Source organism: Zonotrichia albicollis, chromosome 2, assembly GCF_047830755.1.
Source record: "Zonotrichia albicollis isolate bZonAlb1 chromosome 2, bZonAlb1.hap1, whole genome shotgun sequence".
NCBI classification, from domain to species: Eukaryota; Metazoa; Chordata; class Aves; order Passeriformes; family Passerellidae; genus Zonotrichia; species Zonotrichia albicollis.
Window position 1 is genome coordinate 40088467 of NC_133820.1, and position 15274 is coordinate 40103740.

General features: G+C 42.4%; 1 protein-coding gene across 1 annotated transcript in view; it reads right to left on the reverse strand.

Annotated features, from left to right (window-relative positions):
• Nucleotides 1–14696, reverse strand: part of MAN1A2 (mannosidase alpha class 1A member 2) — a 149814-nt gene extending 135118 nt beyond the window's left edge. The window contains exon 1 of the mRNA XM_005486071.4: nt 13865–14696. Coding sequence (XP_005486128.1) covers nt 13865–14172 — 308 coding nt within the window. The 5' untranslated portion in view covers nt 14173–14696. The remainder of the gene's footprint in view (nt 1–13864) is intronic.
• Between the last annotated feature and the right edge of the window lie 578 nt (nt 14697–15274).

Sequence of the window (15274 nt, forward strand, 5' to 3'; positions counted from 1 at the left end):
CACAGCCCAAAACATGAATCTAGAACAATGGGAGAGCTGGGGGTATAAAATGTCTCAACTATTTGATCTTTGAATTGTGTTCAACAACAGAATCTCAGGTTTTTCAGAGAGCTTTAGAAACAGTACATAGTACACAGTGTTTTCTTCCCCTGTTCATTTGCAGAATAAAGTAACATATGCATCCAGCATCTAAAGTCTAACTTCTTCCTCTACCACCACCACATACAACTTCCTGAACTCCCAACAACAAAGTGCGGTTCATGGATAGCTGTAGTTACATGTTTGATTCCTTCAAGATTAAATTAAAATCTGTTCCATTACTTAAAATTATTATGGCAACGTTCTTACCTCATTCATGAAAAAGAGTTCATTTCACTAACAAATACATCCACGCTATAACTGCACATAATTAAGAAAGAGATTACTCAAGCAGGATAACACTGTCAATTTGCCTAATGCAAGTTTTGGAAATGGAAAAAGACCCACAACTCTTTCCTTCACTTCACTGGCTGTAGGCAACAGTCATGTTTATTTTGAGTTCAGATCTAATAGTTTCAAATACACTGGTCCAGAGTAAACAAGCACGCAGTCCCAAGATCACCAAACCAAGAATTGTACTCTTTTACTACCCAAAAATCCATTGTGAGCTTGGGCTGAGCTCCTCCAAAAATAAACTGGTACCTTATAAGAGGATTCTCTCATCACAGTAAGCCACAAAATCCAAGAAAGAGAGTGTAACTGATGAGACACTAACTTAATTCAAGAGAAGAATATTGACTAAAAGAGGCATAAAAACTGTGAAAAAAGTGGATCTGGAACATGTTGACTCAGCAAGATCAAGAATAAATCCACTTCAAGATCAAAGGAGGCTGGTATTTTCCTACCTTATACCTTCCAGGCCAGCAGGGACTCCTTGAGATGGTAAGCACATTAATCCACAGTAAATTGCCTAACTGGCTAGGCTCTCTGCATGAGCCAGTAAATAATTGCTGTGAATCTCCTGCTTGAAGAACCTCCGTGCATGGCAGAAGATGCCGAACACTCACCCGTGGCAATTTTAAAGACAAACTCTACTTCTCAAGACTAATGGTCTGGCAAAAGGTTGTGTCCTTGCAGCCAGTGTCCTACATGGAAGATAATATTAGCTGGAAGTTCTTTCCAATCCTAAAGACACTGCAAAATTAAGTACTCAGACTAGGAATTGAAAGTTTTATTCCATCTCCAATAAACACTATGTCACCATCAGTCACCATTTTGGATTCCAGAAAGAAGGTATGGGGAAAAATAAATAACACAAAACTTGGTATTTAAGACTGATGTCAAAGCCTAATGTAACTTCCTTTCTTGAGGATTTCTCTAGTTTTATGAGACTTTTACTCATTTCTTCTTTTCAGAGGTTAAAGTTCAGTCATTATCAACAGGTTAAAAGAAGCAGTATTATCCAGCTATCACCATAACACATTTCAGGACCACACCAAGCCTTTGTAGGAAGAAGGCTGGGGCAAAGGCTGTGATGTGAAAAACAGCATAGCTGTCCTGGTTTAGGGCAAATTTAGGGAGTAAACCCCCAAAGGGGTCCCTCTAGAAAGCAAATTCAAGTGGCCCCTCCTTCACCCAGTTCGGGAGACAAAAATTTCCTTTGAGAAAAGTGGAAAAAACCCTGTTTCTTTAACAAGTACTCAAAAGATGGAAAAATGAATACTATTAAACAATGGAACTTCTCATTATTCTGAAGAGATGGCAAAAACAGAAAGTCCTTTTTGTGGGGTGTGGCTCAGCTTGCTCAGTCTCTTATCTGTCCCTCCAGTGCTGGAAAATGCCATGTCCCAGGCCCCGGTGGGCTACAGCCATGAGCTCCCAGTGTTTTTCTGGGTTTTTGGTCCAAAGCAAGGCTCATCAGTTCCAAGAAAAAGAAAAGCCACAGTCTGGGGAACTCCTCTGCCTCAGCTAGCAAAAAAACTAACTAAAAGCAAAGGAGAGCCCTCTCCCACTGTCCATGCTGCAGACAATACCGCCCGTGAGAGAGCAGGCTGAAGCTCTTATCCCTTCGTTTTTAATACAGGCACCTCAGACATTTCCCTGCTTCTTCTCCCCCCCTTCACTCTCAGATCTAGTTAAAAGGTGCAAAACTTATTTCTAGGCTAAACAGATGAATGGGGATACAATTCAGCATCACAAAGTCACCCCAGGACACTGGTATAAAGCAACACAAGAAAAAATTCTGGGTTACACTTCAATCCAACTCTTCCTATCCTTTCCTCCCTTCCCAGCTTTTCCATCTCTAGAGAGCATAGAAGATGATGCTGCTGTTTCAGAAGTTCTGGACTAGAGAGCCACTGCATAGCCCTTGCCACTTCACTGCCCTGTTTTATTTCAACTGTTGAGCACTGAACTGAAAGCAGTAGGGTCAAATTGCTAAAAATAAGTGAACAATTTTATAAAAAGGAAAGGTAGAGCAGAAACTGAAAATAAAATATAAAACCAAAAACCATCTGCCACAAATGTGTTTGAACAGTTTGATGTAAATATAAGAGCTTCTAAATCTCACAAGACGTTCTATTTTAAGCATTACTGAATACACTTTAAAGCTAGAAAGAGCAAGGTTATGGCTGATGGAGTTTAAGGCAATTTTTTCAAGACAGCTTGGAAGAATTCTACTTACAGTCTGTACAGGCTCCAGGAATTTTTTCTTCTTAAAAGGTTTCAGATATAGAAAAATGAATTTGTTAGGTATCATATTTAAGGAGTACTTAAATTTTTTATGCGTCCATATATTTTCTAGTTACTAAAACACTAGGCAATATTACACAGCCTGCCTTTTTCCTAAAAATTCCACACTATGAATCCATGAAGGTTCAAAACAAATTTGCTAGAGAACCAAAGAACAGCAAGTAATTACGACTGACTCAGAAGTTACACACACTGCTTTGGAGTTTGGGCTAGTTGCTAGTTGGTTAACTTGTTACTGTATGAAAGGAAGTTCCATAGATGTTTCCTTGGATTTTTTTTTTTCTTTTAAACTTAAAAGGTTCTTGACATTTTCCCAGGATCATCACCACCGCCAAATTCTAGAGACTGAATTTTTTTTAACAAAATTAAATATCTTAATGGAGTAAACCACAATCTTGTGATGGGTACTGATCAGGTGGCTTGTGTCAGCATCTGAACCTCCTTGCACAAGTAAGGGTGGCATTTTCCTTGCACTGCCTCAAGTTTCTCCAGCAAGTGCTCCTGCAGATTACATTCCCACTTGAAATGTCACATATTTCATTGAGCATAATGATTCAGGCATTTTGCCAAATTGACACGAATATGTCAAGCCTCATTTTTCTTTGTAATAGCAGTAGATTGGATGATCTAGTCCCACTGTAGTGTGATGGCCAGATGCTATTCCGAGAAAATTATGTCTGAAGAGGGGAGACAGGGTGTCAAGCAAACGACGATGCATAACTGCAACAGCAAATCCATCTGAATAAAATTAGTGCTCAAGTGATTTATGGAAATCAAAACAAACATATCAAAAGACCACAGATGTATAAAACCTGGACCAAACTAAGGACCTGGAGTTCACACGGAATAACACAATCACAAAAATTCCATTGTTTCACCAACACACACAAGAACAAAGTCACCATTAGGCTCTTGGCTTAGTGAGTCAATAAACTGTTCCCATTGCCTACTCTGGCCAGCAAGATGCTGCCAAACACTGCAACGTCAACATGGAGCTAAGTAAAAGCCAGTCAGAAAGAACAACAAAAAAACACTGCTGGAAGAGAACCTGGAATCTTTTTCACACTAAGGAATACCAAGAATGATGGCAGGGTTTATTGTTTGGTTTTGGGTAGGGATTTGAGTGAATTTTGGTCTTATTTTCACAAAAGAGCTTCCTTTGGTTACCAACACAACTCTGAATCATTTCTGATCATTGTGTTCAGATAAATACTGAACCAAGTTCATAAAGAAATTATTCATAAAAAGTGCCAATACAGTATCAGTCATCTCCTTAGCCACTAGCTTTGAAGTTTCACATTCAAGTACTGAAATGATGGCAGTGACAACTGATTATCCACCTCACTGGGCAATTTATAGATATAGATATTACACACACAGATACCTTGGTATCCTTCCATAGGTATCAGACCCTCAAAATTACAAAGCTCCCATGACACAAAACTAAAAAAAAATCTTAGTTATCAGTGTGTCAGCTACTAAAGAGCAGTTAAGTTCCCTTCCAGAATTTGGGATTTGAAAAAGTAACTCATTTCACATAAAAATAGGTGTAATGGTGCAGCTCTTTGAACTTTTCACTGCATGGATCTGGAGCAATTTAACAAGTGTAACAATTAGCACATCCAGCTTGACTGTTTTTAAGTATCTAAATCAGAACAGTTAGAACCAGTTAAAATCATGTGCAAGACAGTTTTAAAACTGAAGTTAAAGTTTTAATTGCTTGCATTATTTCCCATTTGTTCTGATTTTTTTCTGCTTATTGGAAAATGTCTGTATTACAGACCAATTAAAATTTTAATTGTCATAGATTCCACTGTCTGTAGAAGGCAGATTTATTCACAAATCAGAAATCTGAATTTCCATTATACTCCTTATAACATCAGAACTCCAGAATGCAAAGAGCCTCTTACACCTCTGCAATATTTTCTTCTCCAGAACACTGCGCATTGCAATTCAGAATTCACTTCATGTGTTACTTAATCACTTAGAGAACACTTTCCACTCAAATAGAAGCCAGTGACAACAGAACAGATGCCTTTAGGAAACTAAGGATGTGTGATTACAGTACTGGAAAAACAGACACATGCTTGCATCATCTGCAATTATTAAGTTTAGAATTAAATAGTCATCAGTGTTTCCAAGATAAAACTGATTAAGAGATTTAAAAGGTCACTAGAAACACAGTTCTAAGTCAAGCTACTTCATGCTATCATTTTGTCAAGACAAAATACTTTCTTTCTGTGAGGAAAAAAAAAAGAAAAAAAGGAGAGGGGAAAAATATTGTATCCTAACCAGGAAAATAACTTCCCTCTTCTCTAAGCATCTTTCCCACTACTGTACTGTCATCTCAAACAACCCAAGAGAGTGGCAGGTCTTCTTTCAATTTTTATTTTTAAGTGCACAACAGATTTTATTTCATAAAAGTAATGAAAACAAACAGGAAGTTTGTGGTCCAGAAAGTCAGCTCTGGATTATGATTCTCTAAATACACTGCAGAAAGGATGCAAGAATTTTGGAGCAAAAGCAGATCCTCTAACTTGCGTTGGGAAAACAGCAAGTAGCCCTCCAAATGCAATACATTGGTAAAGATAGCAACACACCCAGAAAAATCTGCTGAGGAAACAGCACACTGCTGTGAGCTATTCTTACTTGCTAACAAACCTAAACCAGGAATAGAACCCAGTATATTCAGCACAGCTGATTATCCAGCAGGACAATCAAAGCAAGATTCCCACTGAAGGATTTAAGGGATACACCGCTCCCACAAATGGTATGTTTTTCTCACCCTTCGTAAGTACATTCAGGTTGATCCAATAAAAAGCAAATTGGATTAGTTTGATTTACCACTGATGGTCACCTGCTCTTAAGTGGCCTGATGGTACACTTCAGCCTTAAAACATGTCAGCAGGTCACAGAGAGATATGATAACAAATTACTGAGAAAATACTTACACAGCTTGTCAGTGCAAGCTTCAGATGCCTTGCTGACCTGCAAACAGTGCTAAAACTCGGCTGAGATGAATGTCATCATGCAAATGACTTCCAAATGGGTACTAGCATACAGAAAAAGCTGGAGCAGCTCTTTATGAAGACAGGCTGAGAGAGCTGGGGTTGATTCAGCCTGGAGTGAGCTCCATGGAGACCTACTACCAGCCTTCCAGTACCAGAAGGGGTCCTACAAGAAAGCTGGAGAGGGACTTTTTACAAGGGCTTGTAGTGACAGAATAAGGCAGAATGGCCTTAAACCGAAACACGTTTAGATAAGGTGTTAGGAAGAAATTCTTTACTGCGAGGGTGATGAGGCACTGGAATGAGTTGTCCAGAAAACCTGTGGATACTCCACCCCTGGAAGTGTTCAGGGCCAGGCTGTATGGGGCTTTGAGCAATCTGGTCTAGTGGAAGGGGAGTTAAAAATTGATGTTCTTGCAGATACCTTCCAACCCAAACAAAGTTCTGTGAAAATTGACACTTCTGCATGCTGGTGTTAACAGACACAAAGTAATCTCATTGAGGAGCTCTTAGAGCTTTATATAGCAAGAAAATACTTTCGTCACTCCCTTAAAACTGTAATTTTGCTCATGCCATACTGATCAGATTACATAATGTTAAGCCTAGTGAAAACCTCAAACTTGCTCTCTCAAACAGAATCACAGAAAATAACTAGCTGGCCACTGGAAGCTGCAATGGCAGTGCTGCTGAAAGGAGCTGGGGAAGCATTTCCAAAATCCTCTGGTGGGTTAAGAGTTAACTAACAAGTAACAGAGCACATCAAACATTAACAAAACTGATGCTGAATACAATATGCCACGTAATCCAGTTCATAGGTGTGCATCATAAGAATATTTTAAAGAACAAAGGAAGCAAGACAGAATGACAAATATGATTCAATGTTTGGGCAAATAAATCCTTGGAGAAACAGAACTAACACACCCCTGTAATTCAAACCTGAATGACCTTTAGCCTTCCGTCCCAATGTTTTCTACTACTTCAGTAAACACACCCTGTTGCTACTGCTGTGCCACAAAACCCAGGTTCTCCTTACCACAGCATTCATTCCCAGCCACCCTTCTCTACCAATCAGTGAAGAACAGAAGACTCATGCTGTGGCTGGCTCAAAATTACACTTGTGCAGACTGACTAGCAGCAGCAGAAGTATCACAAGCTACTCTTGGGCTCTGTGATCCTTCCTTCAGCACAGCTCCCAGTTAAGGTCTTCCCTCAGCACCAGGACACACAAGAAATGTAATTTGAACAGGTCACCCTTTGCTGCTGATTGACTGGGAAAAGGAGGGAATAGAGAACAGCAAGGGATCAGTGAGAGCTACAAGGTGTCCACAGCATGTCCACAAAGTTTCTTGGCTTCCAAGACAAGGCTAAAAAGACCTTTCAAAACTAGTCTCTAGGTAACAAAAGAATATTACAGGTTACTTCTTAACCTATCTTCTCGGGGTTTTTATCTTTTTAAATTTTAGAAATGCTAGTGTACCTGGTTAGGTACTCTAAAAAACAAGAGTGGAAGGAATGGAAGTTACCAAGGAAAGTTATCTCCCTTACTATTTATCGTTTAGTATTTGTAGACCTGAAAAATAACACAGAACCTCCATATCCTTGAGTGAACAGATGAAGTTACATAATTTGCTCTATACTGGGCACTAGATTAGACAACATAAAGACAAAAGGAATCAAAAGCCTACAGATTTTATGAGCAAACATATGACAAGAACTTAGTCACCAAAACTTTTCCCTATCTTTCTCCCCATGAACACATGCATTCACTCTAAATAGAACAGTTACAGGCATACAGGACATTTGGAGCACTCACAATTTTTATTTCAAGGTTTGAGGTGGCAGGAAAAAGGCATTTATTTTTTCCCTTTCTTGCCTCTTACTGGCTTATTGGCCTGTTGAGCATCCCCCTCCCCACAGTTTACTTGCAACAGAACTCTTAATTCAGTAAAAAAGCGATGATCTAGTTACTGAATTAAGACAGATGACAGCACTCACTTGAGCTTGCTTCTGAAAATGAAGGGAAAAGAACAAATCCCACAAGCTGTACCCAAACATGTGTCCCCAAGTTCCTACTCTGTTAGCCTGAATAACTACTGTGAGAAACAGCTGCCTAGCCATGAGACCAGACTTTTCTCAACACTGAGAGCTGCAATAATTAAAAGTGAAGGATGGTGGAATAAAAGCACTGACCATGTTTAAAATTTTACAGGCTTCTTAAGGATGGACATAAGAAGAAAGGTATTACAAAATTTGTCTTCTTTGCCCATATTCAGCCTCATTTCAATTGTTATGAAAACATGTACACATACCACACGTGGATGTAAAACTAATTACAAGTTTGGTAATATTTGTTGTAAGGAGGAAAAATCCCATAATTCAGAACTAGCCCAGTAGGACTGAGATGTTTGTATTTACTACAGGAAACTGAAAGGATCAGAAGATGGGGGAACTCTTGCAGTGCTGTATGCCCACAACTAGCCATACTGCTTACTATTGCCTGCACTGCTACCATCATCAAGCAACCCACATTTATGCTGAAGTTCTTCTGAGATTTTAATCTACAAAACTCCAAATGAACCAAATTGCTACTGCCTTCCACCCACTAGCTGGCATAAATCCAGCCAGCAGGCTTTCTGCAGTTTTCCCACGCCTGATTGTTTCCCATCATGTAGACAAAGTGTAGATCATGCAGAAAACCAACAAGTTCAAACTTTTTTTTTTTTGCTGGAAAGGGTAAGAATTGGAGAATACCAGCACTCAACTCCTCTCTTTCATAATACAGGAAATACTTTGACTAACTGGAGTACAGCAAGAGAACATGAAGAAAGCAGCACTCTACATATGATGTAGGCTGCTCAGCAGATTGGGGGGGGAGGAGGGAGGACATCTAAACAGATGGTCTAAAATTTGCATTTTGTAGTTCAAAGCTGAAAGCATTTCTCAGCCTACAACATAAAGCACTAATTTCAGCAGAACCTTAGAAATAATCCAAGAGGGCACCTCTCCCACTGTCCAGTGCAACTGCAGGAAAAATCCTAATTATGTTTAAGGTTATAACGTAGGCACTCCAGAAGACATCAAACCCCCCTAAATTCTTCAAGTGCCAGCATCATCTCTCAAGTCTCTTCTCAACACAGGCTCCAGAGAAAAGAATAACATGCAGCTACTAAAAACTCTAGCCAAGAACAGTCTTCAAATCAAGAGGGTCAGTGCTCTTGCAGAAGCTTCAGCAGCTGAAGATGACACCAGGCAGTTACACCTCAACCTCACCCTAGACATATGAGATGTCTCTGAAGCCTGACCTGGAATGCACTATCCTGCCCTCACTGGCTCCAGAGATGTCATCATGAGGACTTGCATTTCCTGAAAGTGGCACTCCAGAAAATCCTTGATTCTAGATCAAGCATCTCAGCTTAAAATCAGTGCCCACATTTCAGAGAGACTGTGGGGAGCCTGCTCTAAAGAAAGGCTCAATCTCACGCACTGAAAAACTGAATGGAATAGGAGCTGGGGTGCAGACACTAGAGTGGCTCCTGATTTTTCAGGGGAAAAAACAGGTTTCCTGAATCACAATAGCAAGTACTCTTAATTTCATTAATGAACTGGGCCTCAAGAAAAGCTGGAAAGGAAGAACAAAGTTTTATGCACCTTTATACTCGATGGCATGACAAGAGGATGACAGAGGACACTGATCCCACCGAGCAATAGAAGCTGAATTATCTCCTCTGCCCACTTTTACTATAGCTAACTAAGTAATATAGATGAGAGAAGATAAAGGGATTCAAAATAAGCATATTAAGCTTTTCATGTTTCTTTTTTTAAAAACTGCAGAAATTAGAAGAAGAAATTAAGACCAAAAGCACCTCAGAATAATTTTTTTTACTTTCACCTACTTAACAACAGAAGAAAGAGCACTTTTAGACTATTGCCATATATCTGCTGATCCACAACTCATCATATCAGACTGCAGAGCTTCCATCTTTGCATAACACAGGAGTCAGTAATCCTCAGCATTCCAGAAATAGAGTCAAAAGCACGATTTAAACTGATCTATACCCACTGCCACACAGAGGCCAAGGCCATTGAGGTGGGCACATGTATGAGCAGCAGCTGCTGTCAACCTGATGCCTTGAGGGCTGCTGAGGTTTTTTTCCAAGCACAGACAGAAATTTTGACTTGAAGTGATACACAGGAATTCAGCAGCTGAAGATACATCTACACAGATTCTGAAGGATTGAACTGTTTGCCCAACAGCAGTCCAAGTGCTGCTACAAAGTAGCTATGAGCTCATAAAATTACATTACTCGTTGCCTCTAAGATTAACCCACTTCCACCACAGAAACGGCCTTAGCTTTTGTCAAGTAACACAGAGAGCAGCTGCTTTGACAGATCATTAAAGAAAGAAGTCTTCTCAATTTACATATTGCAGATAATCTTATTTTTAAAAAATCTGAGAAATCAAGGAGATTACAGGGCATTTGCATTCTCACTCATTTGCATCAGATGCAAAGAAGCTATAAGAATGTTTTGGTTTACTTCCAGAGCTATCTTTTAGATCTGGTACTGAAGAATGAAACACCACAGATACTTGAAAAGTAACTGGATAGTAAGAAACACCTTAACACATCTTTGTGTGGCAAGAGATGCAGAAGTTTGGGGAAATTACAGTTATCTAAAATCATGTAACAAATTTTGAGTGCTACACAAGTTTGTTCGGCAAGATGTGTCTTCAAAACCAAGCTCTTGTTCCAGAATCTCTGCAATATCCTATTTGAAATGGAAAGAAATTCATCTTCAGGAAATCAGGAAATGAAATTGAATTTTTTAAAGTGTGATATGTGTATGCACATATCTTCCTAAGTCGTGGACTAATCCTTTCCATTCTCCCTCCTCTCAAAGGCAAAAATTTGTGGTACACCTTCCCAACATTAACTCACTCATTCCCCAGGCACTACCCTGCAGGAAGAGCTTACAGATGAAATGAACAGCTGAAAGTGAGAACTGCCTGGCAATAGAGCCCATCCATCTCCCAAACACAAACTGCAGTTTTACTCCAGATTTTAACCATCTTCTTAGAAGAACTGAGAATTGTGTTTTTCTCAGGAGACAGGCAAGAACATTGTAATTCTTGAATAAATATTTAAGATCATCAGGAAGGGAGTAGGGCTTTCCCTCCACACCCCCCCACCCAATTTTTCTGCCTGGAAGGGGAAAACAAAAGACAGGAGCAGTAAAGAAAACAATTTAATGGAAGATGTAAAGTTAACGTCAGCAAGGGTAACCACTGTAACAATAAAAATAAAAGCACTCAAGAATGTCAAGGGTGCCCAGGGGAAGAGGTGGGAAAGCAATGCAAGGAATACAGAGAAAGTCCAGTGGGAACCATTGTTTGCACACCCAACTCTAAAACATGGTTTTCACAATGATTTTCTACCTACATCACTGCTGCATTTTTCTAGAAGACAGAAATACAAATATTTTCCAGTAGCCTACAAAACTAAAGATTTGAGAAAGGCAAAATGAGCATTAAAATATTAGAGCCTATATACCAAGGGAGCAGTGTAATAAGATGTGTGTTTTATCATTTGATAGACACCAATAGCAGCATTCACAGAAGAAACACTTCCCTTTTGAGTGACTAATCAAAACATCTGTCACTTCATAATCAAGTGTATACTTCATATGAATGACCTTTGATCCAATTAGTTCTGAAGCCCCTCGATTTCTGGAAACACAGCTTGTCAATCCATCCTCACCCTCCACATTTTAAACTGCATCCTCCTTCACATTAGGATTAGGTTAATTTCTCTTCATCTTTTCTACCTTAACTCCTCTGCCTCACTCAAAAAACAGCACTTACAAAGTAGCTGATGCTTGACTTTGCCTCTTGATAGTAAGCAGAACAAATTTTTCCATCCCAAACTGTAACAGTAAATAATCCAGAGCTCACCACTGAAGATCCTACACTTTCTCAAAATATCATCTGTCAATATCCCTGCAATCCAGGAACAAGAACTCTGCAATGAAAATGGCAGCATGTGTTTTCCATTATGGTAAACAACCACATTAGCCACAAGCTGATGGCAAATAAAAGTTGATAAAACTGTGGTGATCAGCCAAAGTTGCTTCAAAAGTAAAGCACATAACCTTGCTTCACAATGCATATTGTGACATTCACAAAAGGGTCTCACAAGCAGGTTAAGCAGGCAGGCTTTTAAGTAGTTAAGATATGCCTGTTTTGCAAAGCTAAAACAACAGGAATAATAACTATTCTTGCTCAAGTAACAACTCAAAAAATGAACATGACAGGGAAATTTTGGATGGAGGGCAGGTGGGAGGTACACACAGCCACGGCAATACAGGAACCACAGCACAGTTAACTGATGTCAGGATAACCACTTTGTTTAAGAACAGATCCCAAACAACTTAGCTCTGACAGTTGTAAGCTACTGCTTATCTACACATGACACACAAAAAAGTAGTACTTCATTCCTAAAGATGTGGCCTCAGAAACTAAAAGAGGGAACCTGGAAAGAATATGAACTATCACTATCAACAGACTCCTTTTTTCTACAGCCCATCTACTGGGCAACACAAGGCAGAACAGTCACAGCTGGAGTTCTGAACATTCCTGAACTCTTCTTTTGGTTTCATCTGTCCTATATTTTAGAAACTGATTTTGACTGCATGTGCCACAGGGACTGGGGAAGCTAAGAAATAAGATCACACACACACAGAAAAAAAAAAAATAAACCCACACAGTAAAAGACAAGAACTTCAGAGGCATATTACAGACTGTCTAAACCTATGTTTAATGCAGCGTTTAACCACACCAGCAATTGACACCATAGACAAAACAAGTCCTTGTTAAATATTAAGTACCTGTGCCCTCTCAGATAGGGAGAAAGGGCTCAACTTAAGTGCCCAAAAACATCCAACAGTGAAGATGCCTTAAGGAAAAATACCACAGTATTCACGTATTCATTATAACTCATAACATATTAATAAAAAGAAATAAATTAAACCCTCTCCTTTTAATCTCATACAAATAACCTTTAAATAATTCTTATGCCAGTAAGATATATTTCAAGCTGTTTCCAAAGGAACACTACTAGCATAAGTAACCTTTCTTAAAAATCCCCTGTATTACTAATTTGAGTATGGAAAAGCAGGTATTTTATCACCCACCATCATATTTTAACATCTTTGACAGAGACATCTTTGAAGAGATATCTGTCAGCCTCATTAAGATCCAGGCAGCAGGGTAGGATTTAGGCAACTGAAGTATGTTACAAGTGAATATACTGTTTAATCATTATTTAAGGTTTAGGCAACTGAAGTATATTAGAAGCAAATATACTGCATAATCATGATTTAAGGTTTTTTACCAGCGTTTTGAATGCTTAACTTCACATGATCCAGTCCTGAACATCTAGAGGCTTGCACCACACAAAGCTATGGGTGGCCCCACAAAAGCTGTTGATACAGCCTATCTACCACTGATACTCTTATTCTATCTGTGATTTCTTTACACTGGCAAATACAATTAAGGAAACTCAGCCACCGGCACCTTCAATCGTCTGGATTAACATTAGAGCAAGTGATTTTAAGGGCCAGAAAAAGGCAATTGTGCCATCTGCACTAGTTCTGTGTCCTGCACGTCATAGGCTGACAGACTCTGGATCACAGCATGAAGTCTTTTTCAGATCAAAGTTCTTGTGCACTATTCAGCAACAAGCAGCTGTTTTGAGTAAGCACATAATAGCTGTAGAAGAGATGCAGCAGTTTTTCAGTCACTTGTACTGCCTCCACAAATGCCATAACTTAACCCCCTTCTTTCCATGGCTGATGCATGGAATTGGCCAGGGTGAGAAAATAAATTAGCCACTGGAGGACACCTCGTATCTGCCCTCTCAGGTCTAGCTCGCCAGAAGGCTAAATTCGCACTGGGGAAGGCAACACGGAGCCACAGTTACATATGGCAGCTGGAGGACACAGGGCTAGCGCTCAGAAGTTGATACACGTTTGGGAGGATGTCGGTGAGAGGAAGGACAGCAGAAAGACATATTTTAAGGGATCTCCCTGTCACCCAGTCCCGCTCCCTTCCCGGCGAGCGAGGCACCCACCTGTGCCGGTGCTCGTCGTGCCCTTGCCCGTGGATGAGGAAGCCGCCGAGGTTCTTGCCCCCCTTGCTGGTGTCCACGTGGGGAATGAGCACATCCTCCAAGCCCAGGTCAAAGCGCTTGTGCTTCGAGGAGTCGGGGAGGAAGAAGAACGCCCCGAAGCACAGGGTGATGAAGGCACTAAGAATAAGGAGCAGGATAAATTTTTCGGAGAGTCTCAAGGTAGCCCTGTGGTGCGGGAAGGCGGAGGCCCCCAGGTTCAGCGGGGGCAGCCTCCGCCCGGAGAGCGGCAGCAGGGCGGGAGTGGTCATCCTTCCGCTAGCGACCCCCCGGCGGGGCACGGCTCATCCCCTCAGCCCCTGCGGAGGGCGGCCCCGGCCCGCCTCGGGGGCTGCGGGCGTCTGCACCATCACCATCCTCCCCGCGGCTGCCGGAGGAACGGAGGACGGGGGGGAGGCCGGGCCGCCCCGACGGCCCCCGCCCCCACGGGGGCTCGGGCCGGGGCGCGGTCGCCCCGCTACCTGCGCGCCCCCTTCCTTCCTTCCTTGACTCCCTCCCTCGCCGCGGGGCCAGCCGGGCCCGAGCGAGCGACTCCGGTCAGCGGCGCTCCCCGAGCTCCGCGGCCGCGGGGCTGCGGGACGAGCGGCAGCGGGGAGCCGGGGGCCCGGCCTGGCGCGCGGCGTCGCTCCACCCGCGTCCCCTTGTCCGGGCCGGGCGGAGGCGCATCCCCCTGGCCGCGCCGGGGCCCCGCTGCGAACGACGCCGGGAGCGGCCGCCGCGCCGGTCCCGCTCCGGACCCTCTGCCCGCCCCCACGGCGCCTGCGCGGCGGCGGCGGGCGGCGCACGCGCGCGGGGCGGGGGCGGGGCGGGGCGGGGGCGGGGTCGGCGCGGCCCCCGCAGGGAGCGGGAGCGGGGCCGGGCTGAGGGAGCGGCGTCTCTCGGGGGAAACGCCGCACGGACACGCAGCTGCGGGACAGGGCCCGTGGGTGGGCACAAAGATGCTGAGGGGACTGGGGTGTCTCTCTTACTAGGGAGCTGCGGAGCTGCGGGAGCTGGGCCTGTTTTGTCTGGAGAAGGCCGAGAGGGGATCCCGTTAATGCACATAAATATCTCAAGGATAGGTGCCTAGAGGATGATGCCAAACTCTTTCCTCTGGTGCCTAGCCACAGGGCGAGGAGCAGTGGCCATAAACTAAAATACAGTAAGTTTCACCGAAACAGGAGGAAGAACTTCTTTACACTGAGGGTGGCAGAGCAATGGAACAGGCTGCTCATGGAGATCCGTGGAGTTTCCCTCTCTGGAGACACTGAAAGCCCACCTGGAGGCATTCCTGCTCCATTATTTGCACACAGTAACCTGCTCCAGGTGACCCCGCCTTGGCAGGGGGGTTGGACTAGAGGATCTCCACAAACT